General features: G+C 33.3%; 3 protein-coding genes across 3 annotated transcripts in view; 1 reads left to right on the top strand and 2 right to left on the bottom strand.

Annotated features, from left to right (window-relative positions):
- Nucleotides 1-14,062, bottom strand: part of LOC144848910 (uncharacterized) — a 162,750-nt gene that overhangs the window by 75,034 nt on the left and 73,654 nt on the right. The gene's annotated exons all lie outside the window — the stretch shown is intronic.
- Nucleotides 52-5,731, top strand: LOC144847368 (peptidyl-prolyl cis-trans isomerase sig-7-like). Its single transcript, XM_078703667.1, has 12 exons — nt 52-209; nt 965-1,032; nt 1,140-1,204; nt 1,313-1,430; nt 1,738-1,880; nt 2,077-2,173; nt 2,527-2,643; nt 2,886-3,010; nt 3,407-3,473; nt 3,730-3,841; nt 4,128-4,198; nt 4,491-5,731. The coding sequence occupies exons 1-12, from the start codon at nt 140-142 to the stop codon at nt 5,010-5,012; spliced, it is 1,575 nt and encodes a 524-aa protein (XP_078559793.1). The 5' UTR covers nt 52-139; the 3' UTR covers nt 5,013-5,731.
- LOC144847369 (uronyl 2-sulfotransferase-like) lies at nt 5,167-11,170 on the bottom strand. The gene is made up of 8 exons (XM_078703668.1): nt 10,756-11,170; nt 10,017-10,261; nt 9,289-9,432; nt 8,230-8,309; nt 7,647-7,794; nt 7,047-7,144; nt 6,499-6,656; nt 5,167-6,156 (listed from the first exon to the last, which is right to left on the bottom strand). The coding sequence occupies exons 1-8, from the start codon at nt 10,979-10,981 to the stop codon at nt 5,978-5,980; spliced, it is 1,278 nt and encodes a 425-aa protein (XP_078559794.1). The 5' UTR covers nt 10,982-11,170; the 3' UTR covers nt 5,167-5,977.

Consider the following 14,062-nt stretch of genomic DNA (forward strand, 5'->3'; position numbering starts at 1 on the left):
AGACGTGCTGTAGCTGAAAAGTCAACCATGCATGAAAACATCGTTTTTTCGATCGACGACGCGCGATCGTCAAAATTTCAAAACAAAATTATTATTTTCGTAGTACCTAGGCCTATATTAATATCAGAAAAGTACATTCATGGCCGTTCTACTTGAAACAACACTTGGTGATATAGTGATTGATCTTTATCCCAAAGAAAGACCCAGGTGTAAGTATTTATTACGAACGATGTTTGCTAGGCTAGCTAGGTACAGAGAGGAGGAGACACTAAAAAAGGTTTTGGAGCAGACGATCGTTACCACCAGGACGATCGGGCCCAAAAAACCGTTCATACTAATCTACGCCCGGTAGTGCCCGGTAGCCTTGCATGATATTTAAAGTACATCTTATTAACAATTATTAGTGGTAAAGTTAACTTATATATATTTCTTTCCGGAAACAATTTAAAATCAGTTAAAATATTGTTAAACTTTTCATTGTCAACGGCGAACGCATTCAAACGCTACAAGTACAAATCATCACTTATCACAGAGGGCGGTCTTCAGTTTCGGATTAAACCTAATCAGTATTTCACATTAAAAACGTACAATATTTTTAAAAAACGTACAATAAATATCACAATAGCATTAAATATAATTTTAACATATACTTGAGACAATTTTATATTGTCTCAACGCATTCAAACGCTACAAGTACAAATCATCACTTATCACAGAGGGCGGTCTTCAGTTTCGGATTAAACCTAATCAGTTTTTCACATTAAAAACGTACAATATTTTCAAAAAACGTACAATAAATATCACAATAGCATTAAATATAATTTTAGAATATACTTGAGACAATTTTATATTTAGGCCTATTCTTAATTATCATATCAGGTGTAGAGAATGACCCAGAAAAAATTGCTGTAAAACTAGCCTTAAAATGATCATAAACAATAATAAACTGTTTTTGTTTTTTTAGGTTGTTTAAACTTTCTGAAACTCTGCAAACTCAAGTACTATAACTTTTGTTTATTTCATTCTGTACAGGTAAGTCAGTCAAAATTTTATTATTTTACAGATTAATTTATTGTCCAATGTCTCAGTGTTCTGTGTCCTATTCTGTTTTTATGTATTTCAATTTTTATTTATGTTAGCGTAATTTCATCGCTCAAACTGGTGACCCAAGTGGATCTGGAAATGGCGGAGAGTCTGTATTTAGGTAGGTTAACAATTTTATTAGGAACACTCTATCCACAATTTATTTGTTAATGTAAAGAAGTGGAATTTATAGAACATGATTTTATAATTGGCTTATATTTTATTGCAGGCAGCTGTATGGGGATCAAGCCCGTTATTTTGAAATGGAAACAACGCCACGCATCAAACACACAAAACTGGGAGCAGTTTCTATGGTAAACAATGGAGCTAACATGCATGGTTCCCAGGTAGGCCTAGACAACGATTTTTAGAGTTTTACCACTTTTTTATTTTTTTCATTTCCATAAACACAATCAATAGCGGGACTAATTATGGGACAATAAAAAAAAGGTTCTCAAATTTTGACATTGCTCGATTAACAATTATTATGAAGCTTGAAAAATTAATTACTTAAAACATACAATAATAAAGAAAATTATAATTATTAATAAGTGTGAGATTAGTTAACCACTTGATATTTTGATCTATTTATTAAGTTTCAATATGATTTACTGTATTTAGATCTATGCCTAATAATCTATGTTTTTGTCTTAGTTTTTTATTACGTTGTCTGAGAACGTTGATAGCTTGGATGGCATGCATACTGTGTTTGGAGAGGTTTCAGAAGGTTTTGATATCATTACTAAACTCAGTGAGTCTTTCACAGACAAGGAGAATCGTCCTTATCAAGACATCAGGTATGGCTAAATCAATCATTCTTAAATGTTAAAATCAGACTTTTATTTATGAATAACATTCTACAACAACCATTGAGTCCTAGAATTGCAATAACCTCAAATGCAAGTCTGTTACAGCCAGTGACAAACATAATGCAGTGGCATCATTCATTAACAATATTTAAATTATTGTAATATTTTATTTTGTTTTATTCAGAATTAATCATACTGTGGTTTTAGATGACCCATTTGATGACCCTGATGGATTGACCTTTCCGGATCGATCACCTGAGCCGACAAAAGAACAATTAGATGTATGAACTTCACTTCACTGTAAACCTTCCAATAAGCTAGTTTTCTATAAACTTGTATTATATTGTATAAATGTACTAACTGTAGAAAATATAAAAGAAAAAGAAATTAAATAATGATGTGTAGTCATGCATCAATTGTGGACTGGATAAAGTCTAGATACTAATGTCTTAAGCTCTGTCTACACTATCAGACTTAATGTGATGTGCCCATATATGGACATGGTGATGTCATATCACTACCATATTTGGGCACACCACACTTTTTGATAGTGTAGACAGAGCTTTACATTTGTCTTTTTATATAGAGTGGTCGAATAGCAGCACTAATGCTTTACATTTGTCTTTATATATAGAGTGGTCGAATTGCAGCTGATGAGGAAGTTGATAAAGACAAAGGCAAAACAGAAGAAGAATTAAAAGAAGAGTTGGAATCTAAAGAATCAAAAGCCAACGCACAAATCTTAGAAATGGTTTGAATCCATTTTTGTATTATGAATCACTATTACCATATACGACCTACTCCTTCAAGTATAGTCCAAACCTCAAATATAGTCCCAACCTCAAATATTATTCTACCCTAATTTTGAAAATTAAGTAATGCAATCCAAGTATAATTCCACCCCTATTTTTTGCCAAATTTAGTACCCAGGACTATATTTGTTCTTGTTTGTTTTTTTTCTACATTTCACTATTCTTTTAATGTATTTTTCAGGTGGGAGACATACCAGACGCTGATATTAAACCGCCAGAGAATGTGCTGTTTGTATGTAAATTAAATCCAGTAACAACTTCAGATGATTTGCAAATTATATTTTCCAGATTTGGACAAATTAACAGGTAAATCATTTTGCACATTTGCTAGTTGTATATGTAAACATTGGGTATTGTGTGTAAAAACAAAACTGAATCAAAATCAAATTATTTGTTTTTATTTGTACAATTTTCTGTTTTAATATGTTTTCTCCTAAGGAAGGTGAATAAATTTAAATAGATTTTTTTGTTTATGATTGAATCAGCCTTTATTCATGGCATAACTATATTTCATTTATTCATGGTCAAACACAGTAAAAATATAGCACATGGTTTGAAATTAATTTTGTTTGTTCAAAGTTACAGTAGTACTACTGTTAAGCCTCAATGATGTATAGGTTTTACCATGTAATTTCTATTTACCTTGCTATAAATAAGTGGAAAAGTAAAAAATGAATTGTGAAATGTCTTTACCTTTCTAAGCTGTGAAGTAATTAAGGACATGAAAACAGAAGAATCTTTGCAATATGCATTCATAGAATTTGAAAGGGTAAGAACTGGACATTATTAAAATATATTAGTTTAAGTTCCATTTTAATTCTCATTATAGTGAACTAACTGACTCTGTGACAAATGGAAACTCTCCTAAAACCAGACTTTCCATGAGGTCCGAAAGTTCCAAAAGTCTGTTTTACAATTAAAAACGCATTCGCAATACCAACATTTCTGCAAAATCAGACATTTAGATCAGCCCATATGGGTGCTATTGGGAGAGTTGACAATTTTGCTTCTTAAAATTTTCTTAGGTTGAAGATTGTGAGCAAGCATACTTCAAGATGGATAATGTGCTCATAGACGACAGGCGAATACATGTTGATTTTAGTCAGTCAGTTGCCAAATTGAACCAGAAACAAAAATGTAAGCTTATACCTTAGTTTGTAATAATTGAATCAGTTAAGGCCAACTCAGACAATGTCGTACGACAAGTCGTATCGTCAGGAGAAAAGTAAACATGTTTAAAGTTCTCCCGACGACCTAAAATCTACACCTGACACTATCTACAGACGACTCGTCTCATCTGGTTTCAACTCAGACAGCACTGACGAGCCTTTATGAAACCGCTTTCAATCTACCACTAAATATGGGTGTTTTTTATGTAGAATAAATGTTTTGACAGCTCAATAACTGATCTTTTTCTTTGCAGTTGTTGGAAGTTTTCCAAGTTCTTCAAAAGATAAACCAAAGCCCAGACATGAAGAAGACAGACAACCAAAGGTGAGTGTGTACTTAGGTGGAACGAGAGTGGAATACATTCCGTGATTAATGCTGTAAACACAAGATAACGGTAAATGAAAAACCGTGTAGCTTGTCCCACGTAGAATCTTTATCTATCCTCCTCAGCGTAAACCGTCCGTCCCGTCACGTTTTGTGTAAATGTAAATTCTATATTTTTATTACAGTTACTGCTCGTCTGTGTAAATTGGCCTTACAGTAAAGTTGTTCCTGATTCTTACCAGTGCTTTATTACAAATAATCCAACCTTTATTTCGTCCTTTCAACCTTTCAGATTTCGTCAAGAAAACAAGAGTCAAGTGAATCAGACTCATCATCTTCATCAGATGATGATAAACTCTTGAAAAAGAGACAGAAAAAACAAAAAAATGAAAACAAGAATTCTAAAAGGGAGAGAAGTCCTGATAATTATAAGTACAGAAAAGAGAGGGATAGAAAACAGCAGAGAGAAAGGAGTAGGAGTCGCAGCAGGGATTGTGAAAGAGGCCCTAGGCACAGAAGTAGAGATAAAGACCAAGTCAAGTCAAGAAGAGACCGAAGTAGGAGTCATGACCGTGAGACAAAAAGAGATCGAAGTAGGAGTCGTGACAAGACAAAAAGAGATCGAAGTAGGAGTCATGACCGAAAATCAAAAAGAGACCGGAGTAGGAGTCGTGACCGCAAGACAAAAAGAGATCGTAGTAGGAGTCGTGACCGCAAGACAAAAAGAAATCGAAGTAGGAGTCGTGACCGCAAGACAAAAAGAGATCGAAGTAGGAGTCATGACAGACACAGCAGATATTGTGATCGAAGGTGATGTACTGGCATTGTATTCATTACAATTATAGATTAAGATATGCGGGGAGGAGAATACAATCAAAGATTAATGCTATGTAAGATTAACTAAAACCGAAGGTGATGTATTGGCATTGTATTCACTATAATTATAGAATAACGAGGCTACAAAAAAGTCATCAAAATAAATCATATTTATTGATTTTTATTTTTCTAATTGATAAAAAAATACACTACTTAAATTAAACACAGTACAGTACTTCCTTCCAGTTGAAGGAATTGCAATTGTAAAAAACAAAACTACACATAGTATTGTTTTAAGTAGATTTGCTGCATTAGTACATTTGTAATCACGAGATGATTACTATGTTTATAATGCAAATAAAAAAAATTTAGTGTTGTCCAATTACCCTGAGAGATATCAGTCATATAGTCTCGGTTCTTCTCGAGACCGAAGACAATAATACAGACAGGGTTTTGATAATTCGTCTTCTAAGTACTCTTGATACAGTATATACAAATTTAAGATTCAACATGTAGTACCATATAAATAAATGGAGATCGGAGATGAAAGAGTTCAACGCATAGTTGGTTGGATGCGGTCGGTATAAACCTAAATATAACCGTAACATGGATGAAATTACAGAATTAGAAATTAGTGACGCACCCTGTACCTTTATAAAAATAAATAACTGCTTAATACAAAATATTTACAAGAATTTTAGCACCAAAATTCTTAAACAGCTATTAACAATAGGCTTGCTACTACTGTGCAAATAAAACTAATATAAAATACTGAATGACAATACTCAATATAATTTGATACAAAATATTAAACCAGTATCAACATTGGCAAGTAAAAATGTGTAATAAATTATTCCTAATTCTCAAGGATTTGTTAAATAATTGATGTCCTGTAACAACTCTAACTGTCTAGCCACTTTCCTATGAAATAAAACACAATAACCCCCTTTTATATGAAATAAATTACTTTTCGGTCGCTCCAATACCAAGTTGAATTTTTAATTGTTCAAAGCGTTCCTTGATAAAATGGTAAAATTCATATTCTAATGACATCTGCTGCATGAGTACGGCGTGCACCTCTGGAGAGGGAGACTCCTTGTGATTTGTCATCGTTGATGAACGATTACGTGAATACGTGTTACCTAAATTTGAAAATGGATCATTGTTATTAATGTGTATTCAAAATATATTTAAATTTACTTATTTTTCCCCCTGAAAAAATATATAAATTTTTTTTAATATTCCATAATAGTTATTCACTTTGACCAAAAATTGGATGGAAAAAAAATTATTTATCTGATTAAAAAATACTAAAATTGGCTGTTAGCCAGCAGGTTTTTGGTTGAATTTAATTGTTTATTTTGTCTTTTTATAAGTGGAAACTTTATTAAAACTATAAAATGGCCTATTAAAAATCTTGTTTTTTGGGGACAATACACCTTTAATGACGTAAAGTGAAAGTTATAGTGAAACAAATTTCTTACCTGGAGCCCTCATGTAATCGACAGCACCCGCAAAAAAACGAGGCAGCATTTTTTCTAAGACGGCAAATGTGTTTTCTAATTCATCTAGAATTCCCACAACTATAAAGTCACGTTCCACATTTTTCTTGGCAATTTCTAACGGTGTTCTGTCTTGAAATCTTAATTTTAAAAAAAAGAATACATTCAGATGTTTTAAAATGGTACATTATAAAAACTGTAAATATCACACACTATGTCATTGGCAGTAGCAAAGATACTCTACCCACCCCAGGGCACAAACTCTTTCTCATATAGTACTAAATATACTAAAATGTTTTATATGTTCATTTATATATTTTTTTATTGGCCTATTTTATTCCTTTTTTGTTATTTCTCATTTTTCGTATTTGTATCATTCCCAGTTTTTAAGTGTTAACGGCCTCATGCATGTCAGCCTCGGCTGTTATGAGTCGCCCTCATTAAACAAAGTTTAACAAAAATAAAAATTTGTAAAATATTCTTAAATATGTTTAATTTATATGGAGCTATTATTTTATTTAACACATTACCTGCATTGAGGACTTTGACCACAGAAAAATGGTATTATATATTGAAGCTTGTTACGAGAGCATTCAGATTTCTTTCTCAGAACACATTCATTTATAGTCTGAAAACAAGACAAAAATCATTTCATCTTACAGTGTAATTAGGCACATAAAACTAATTCTATAACTAAAGTATAGAAGGTTTTAATATCAAGTCATAATTTAACAGGGAGATTTAATTTAATTTTATGAATTATCCAAATACTAAAGTATGCAATATAAAACATAGCATAAATTATTTATTTCAATACATTGTACAATCCCTTCCCTGTACTAAAGCTTTGTCCACACTATCGAACGAAATATGATGTGCCCATGGACACGATGATGTCATATCACTACCATATTTGGGGACATCACACTTTTTTTCTAGTTTGATAGTGTAGATAGAGCTTTAGTGTACACCTTGCCTTCTTTACCGTCTTTTATGACAAAAAGCAATTATTTCACCAACAAAAATGACAAAGGTACATAATGGCCACCCCACTGTTGACATTCTGAATGTAGCACCAAAATGCAAGTACAGCAACATGCTTCTATTGTTTACACCGTTTGTTTCACTACCTGGTATTTTTCTTCTTCTGTACCCTTAAATTGACGGGTACTCTTATCGTTCTTGCCGTCACCAAATCGTCTGAAGTAATATTGTGATGTAAATCTTTCAATAGGGTCACGAACTATGTTGATATATTTCACATATGAAGAGCTGAATCTATAAAAAAACAGGTTGAGAACATTGAAATAAAATGTATTTGGATCTAGCGCCATAAGCACTAGAATTATATAATAACATTCACACTTCATCATTTAATTCTTCGGTATCTTCCATTTGTTTCAAGGTATATTGTCCCCCTGAACAAATATTTTTTACACATTTTTTGTGTTGAATATGCCATTTTAATGTCACATAATAGTTATTCAAATGGATCGAGTCTGTCATACAATGGGTTTTTGGTTAAATTTATCACAGATTATTTTGTCTTTTTATAAATTAAACCATTATTTTTCTTAATTTTTTTAATACAGACGTAAATAACTTAAAACTACAAAATAACCTATTCAAAATCCAGTTTGATTAATTTAAATTTTTCGTGTTTTTGAGGGACAATGTATTATAAATTGATGTTGGATTTGGAAGAATACTTACTTGGTAAAATCAATGTAATGCAAATGTCGCTGAAATAAGAATGGTGGGTCTACCTTCAAAAGAACACTCACAAGCAGATTCTAAAAAGAAATTTAAACAATTTCATGTTTGGCGGATGCCATTGATTATTACCTTACGATTATTGAAAGTGTGTTTGTTAGACTTGCTCCAAGTCTGTATTTATTGTCTTTTTTATGTCATTCCACACGTCGTCGTTTTGATTTTTGTCTGAAACCAAACTCAAGTAATACATGTATGAAATGCCATATGTGCAAAAATATTTATATTTTTACTAATATTAAGACAAAACTCCGTCTGGAGCCCAGACTATGTGTTTGTATGTAGGATGACAACCATTTTAATTTAACTTGTGGATAAGTTTGCAGATTTTAATAAAATATAAAAAGAATGAAACATGGATTTACCCATTCTTATTTTCAATTTAATACCAAATTGTTATACAACTAGTAAAGTTAGGTTTGCTCAAGGCAATCTAACAACAGGACACTGAGCTCGCCTTGTCAAGATAGGAACTTGTAACATTCCTTTGATCTTATGTCTGGATGCAACAACTACCAACAGTACTGTACTATGTACATATTCTCAGCGGTGCAGAGTGTATGTTAAGGGGCTTGGCACTGATTGAGCCACAGATAAACATCAGCATCCTGTTGTTAGATGGTCTTTGTTTGCTGTACACCATGTGTTTCCAAAAGAAAATAAAGTATGGTTGAAAATGTCTCAACTTTTGGTTTTGGTGTCCAAATATGGTAGTGATATGACATCATCATGTCCATTTATTATATGGGCACATCACATTTTTTGTTACATAAAGTTCGATAGTGTGGACAACAGACGCGGATTTAGGCAGGGGCTAAACAGGCTTTAGCGCCCCCCCCCCCCCCTAAAATCTAACAGCAATATCTTTTTTAAAATAAAATAATGACTATTTTTATTTTTCTGCAACCTGGCGGATCGTTTTTATCATTTATGAAATATTTAGCACCCTGTAATTTATAACGCTGGATCGGCCCCTGGACAAGGCTTAAGAATACAAACCTTCTTTTCCTCTGATGTACGGGTTTGGTTATAAATAACCGAGTTGATCATGTTGTATTTGTTAAGCTTAGCGAGATGTTTGAAAACGTCCAACACCGACCGACTACCACATTTACCAACACGATTAAAAATAATACGTTGAGCCTGTAAGGTGATAAAATATTAATGAATTTTTTAAGTGTATAGTGATGTTACATTACTTAATTCACTCAAACTTAGCAAATTTTGGTGATTTATATCTACTAATCATAGATAGTATAGAATCCAGTATCATCCAGTCCAACCACCATGTAAGTAGATAATTTAATTTTCTATTTTGTTAATTATTTGACTTTTTGATATTGATAACTTTAGGATAGAGTTGTTTTGATATTTGTGTTTCTGTTATGTTTTATCTTTGTATGAGACAAGCACCATTATTTCCACTTGTTCTGTGGACGAAATAAAGTTATCTTATCTTGTGGAACATTTTTGTTGTTGTTTTCACAAGCACTTTACGTATACCCCTTTCACATCGTCCAGCAAAAAAGTCTGTGGAGTTTACACACCATGGCCTCAACACCTGCATTTTGTATGGTGTGCACCCAGGTGTAAGTAAACTCCAGAGTTTTCCTACGCCATGTGAAAGGGTATTTATTACTTAGTTGTTATAACATTTATATTCTAAACTTTTTAAAAGTAAAACCAATTATTGAAAACCGATTACAATATCATAACAGCATCCTTACCGTTGTATCTTGCCAGTTGCCATATAAGGGTAATTTTTCAACTCCTTCCTTGGTTTCGTTCCAGTCGTATAACCATTTCTTTTTTCCAACAAATACTGGTTTACTTATTATAGTGTTTACTGGTTCAACAACCTTTGTCATTTCTTTTACAATGTTACCAGCTACTTCTGTTGACTTGTTTTGTGAAACTTTGTTAGTTTCTTCAAAAATATTTTTTCCCTCTTGAAAACCCATAATCTTTCTCTCTGAAAAATAAATATTTTTTTTATTCGTTGAAAAATCAAATTCAGTGAATAGAGTACATTAGTACATGGAATGGAGTTGTAGCTTGGTGGTTATAATGATTGGCTACCAATCCAAGGGTCATAGGTTCAATTCCTGTCATGTATCAGGATTTTTTTCTAATGACAAATTAATAATAATTCCACTCCCAAGGACTTGTAATAAGACTTCTTGCGTATATGTTTGTCTTGTGAACGGGATAGCCACAGGAGGATAGTGAATGAATTCGCTTATGGTTATCCTTGGCATTTTGCCTAAATATATAAACAAAAACATTAAAATCTCTACAATTGTCACCTCTACCATACAAATTATTTTTTGCTTTGTCGTCTTCATGCTTGACTACACACAACGAACCATCTATTTGATTGATTGACCGCCCCATACATTACATAACAGTTATTTGCTCACAACAAAACCACGTTTTAAAGTTCCTGCTTAAATCTTTTTTACTTACCTTCTATATGTTTCCAATATTCCTTCCACTCTAGCTTCGGTTTTCGCGATGTAATTGGTTTTTTCTTAGGCCCAACTTTGTGTTTGCCGCCGATGGACAGTACTCCGCTTGCTGAAGATGTACCTTCCCCATAAGATAAGCTCCCATTACTGCCAATATAAACATAGCAGATTATTAGAACACCAGTTATCAGAAATAAAGTTAACAATATTTTTTTGCTTGCCATTTTAACTTAAAGGTCCGTCCATATGAATGTTAGATAATACTGGCCGACATGAAACTAGTTTTACAGTTTTATAAATGTTGACACGTCATAATATACAGCACAGGAAGACATGACACCCTTCTAAGCCGGTGTTCAAGCCGTGATTTTAAATACGCTCAAGTCTGGCCTTCCAACAAAAGGCTTCACAATTCCAACTTGTGACAGGTTGTGACTACAACGTCTTTCTATATCGCCCTCTATAGTTTTGAACAAATCGAAGGCAGGAAGCAGACGAAGCTATTTTAATCACAGTTAATTTAATCATAATTTAATCATGCAAATTTTGTTTTGAATGATATACATATTGAAGTATGTATTATTTAAAACCAAAATTGAATTGTTATTGTATGAAAAAATATATGAAGAAAACCAATTTATCATTATGATATTATCACCAATACATTTTAACCAATTAATCATTACTTCTTTTCAAAAATCTGAGTTAAGTAATTACTTTGCAGCAGTAATGAGAACGATAATACTGCCCCTGGGATCAAAATATGCGTTATTTTGTCGAGATTTATAATTACTAATAATTGCGTTGAGATGTCAACAAAGAGTTGAGTTGATCATGGAATTAATTGACTAATTATAAGGACTCGCGAATGATATTCACTTTTATCTACGAAAGAAGAAAGACATCACTAAACACAAAGGTGTGTGTGTTGACAGTCGTATCGGTACAACGCTTCATTCGATTTTACAAGTCAACCGTTTGGATTTTTGTCTTTAAAAAAGTAAATCCAATATCCGGGGTGACGTTTTTCTCCATCTGCAACACCGTCCATCAACTATTTTTGTCGTACCAAACAGTTCTTACGACGGCACAATGCACAACGCTTTATTCGATTTTACAAGTCAACCGTTTGGATTTTTGTCTTTAAAAAAGTAAATCCTATCCGGAGTGACGTTTTTCCCCATCTGCAAGATCGTCCATCAACCTTGTTGTCGTACCAAGCACTTCTACCTACGTACGACGGCACAATGCAAAACGCTTCATTCGATTTTACAAGTCAACCGTTTGGATTTTTGTGTTAAAAAAAGTAAATCCTATTCGGCGTGGTTTTCCCCATCTGCGAGATCGTCCATCAACCTTGTTGTCGTACCAAACAGTTCTTACGACGGCACAATGCAGAACGCTTCATTCGATTTTACAAGTCAACCGTTTGGATTTTTGTGTTAAGTTAACAAAAATAAATCCTATCCGGCGTGGTTTTCCCCATCTGCAAGGAGGACCGTCCATCAACTTTTTTTGTCGTACCATAATTTAACGGTTAAATGATGAATGATTCGGTAGAAGAACAAGTAGATACAACGATGTTACTAGCGTCTAGATGGATTATATCCATAATCGGAATCGTCGCAAATTCGTTGGTCATATTTGTGTTTGTCTACAATAAAACATTTAAGAAGTCGCTTTCGTTAAAATTACTTCTACATCAGACTGTGATTGATTTGATTGGATGTGTAATGTTTTTAATATTCTACAACTATGTTCTTCCTTCTTATGCTGATAACGACATGATGACATTATTATGTAAATGTCGATCATTGTTTTGGTACATGACTTTGGCATCTTCGTATAACTTGGTAGTATTGACCGTCGAACGGTATATTGCTGTTATTCATCCGTTATTTTACCGAATTAAGTCTTTAAACGGGAATAAACTAATCATAAACACTCTACCTTTACTTATTCCACATATACCAGGATTGCTGGCGGGAATTCGTATATTTGACATAATGGAGTATGATAACGGCGTATGCTATCTGAAAGATGAACACCCTATGTTTACAGGCGTTTATCAGTTTGTCGTCAATGTACTTTTTCCTATTAGCATTATGTCCTATTGTTACGGCTGTATTCTGTGGAAATTAAGTCAACGGTCCATAGTAGGAAGTTCAACACCTCAACAACCGGGCGCACCAGGTTCCAACCTTAATGCGCATGCGCCGCGTATTAAAACAAACCTGATATTCACACTTATGCAGTCCTCTGTCGTATTTCTGGTAACAATCACGCCGAATTCTGTCTTTATTTTCGTGTATTGTCTGTGCACGTGTTTCGAGTATAACTCTGTTTTGCATAGAGTAACAGAATTATTAATAGCTTCTAATTTAACCATCAATCCATTTATATATTGTATAACGTTAAAAGAATTTCAGCGCGGTATTTTGAAAATTAGAAATGCCGTCGTGAATCTGTAGTGTGTGCGCCCCAAACATGGTTTATTCATCTGAATTGGGTGTTTTATAGTGTTATTACACTATTTTCTTGTTCATAAGCCAATTTCATTATTTATTCTGTCTATTTCAGTATATATGTAGGCCTACATAACAAACAAAAAAATGAAATTGCCAGGGTCAACCGTACCTAAGTGAACTTAATCACTGTAGCTGAGCCGGTTGATCTATGCAACACTGAACAAACCAATTGGAATTTTTTTTTTAAATGGCCTATAAAAAATGATTTTTTTTATTGAAATTCCGACTGTTTGTAAAAAATACATTTCTAAGAACACTGTCGTACGTAGGTCGCCCACTCACTGATGTTGTTATTGTGTTTTGCGGGATGACTACTTTAATCAGAATGTTTAATTAAAATTGCAGTTTTATGGCAAACAATCATCTGATCTGATTAAGTATTATTATCCCGCACCCACGAGGCTCCGGATTTATGGATTTAATTATCATTAATAGACTGATGTGCAACTAAAGTAGTAAAAGAGACGGAAATAAATGATGATATTCGAAACTATGTCGAGATTTGTGTTAATTTTTGTTTCACTCAAATAAATGTATAATGGCGGGGAAAAGTGCTAAGAAGTCATTTGATCGCATTGTCGAGTCGAGTCCGTATTTAAATAAACGCCCCGCGCTTTGAATAAACGTCCCCACGCGCGCCCGTAAACATCTTTTGGAATAAACGCCCCTCTCCGGATAAACGCCCCGCCACATGCATTGTATAACATATTGCTATTTGTACTTCACTGATACTATTAGCATTTTTTTTTAATTCTACTGTATTTTATCACTTCTTGA

This window comes from Antedon bifida, chromosome 7 (assembly GCF_963402885.1).
Source record: "Antedon bifida chromosome 7, ecAntBifi1.1, whole genome shotgun sequence".
In the NCBI taxonomy this organism is placed as follows: domain Eukaryota; kingdom Metazoa; phylum Echinodermata; class Crinoidea; order Comatulida; family Antedonidae; genus Antedon; species Antedon bifida.

Coding starts and splice junctions, on each gene's coding strand:
- LOC144847368 (XM_078703667.1), top strand. CDS start 140: ATGGCCGTTCTACTTGAAACAACACTTGGTGATATAGTGATTGATCTT. Junction 2,644..2,885: donor ACGCACAAATCTTAGAAATG/GTTTGAATCCAT, acceptor TGTATTTTTCAG/GTGGGAGACATACCAGACGC. Junction 3,011..3,406: donor AGATTTGGACAAATTAACAG/GTAAATCATTTT, acceptor TACCTTTCTAAG/CTGTGAAGTAATTAAGGACA.
- LOC144847369 (XM_078703668.1), bottom strand. CDS start 10,981: ATGGCAAGCAAAAAAATATTGTTAACTTTATTTCTGATAACTGGTGTT. Junction 8,310..9,288: donor GTACATCAGAGGAAAAGAAG/GTTTGTATTCTT, acceptor ATTTCTTTTTAG/AATCTGCTTGTGAGTGTTCT. Junction 6,157..6,498: donor CGATTACATGAGGGCTCCAG/GTAAGAAATTTG, acceptor TTTCAAATTTAG/GTAACACGTATTCACGTAAT.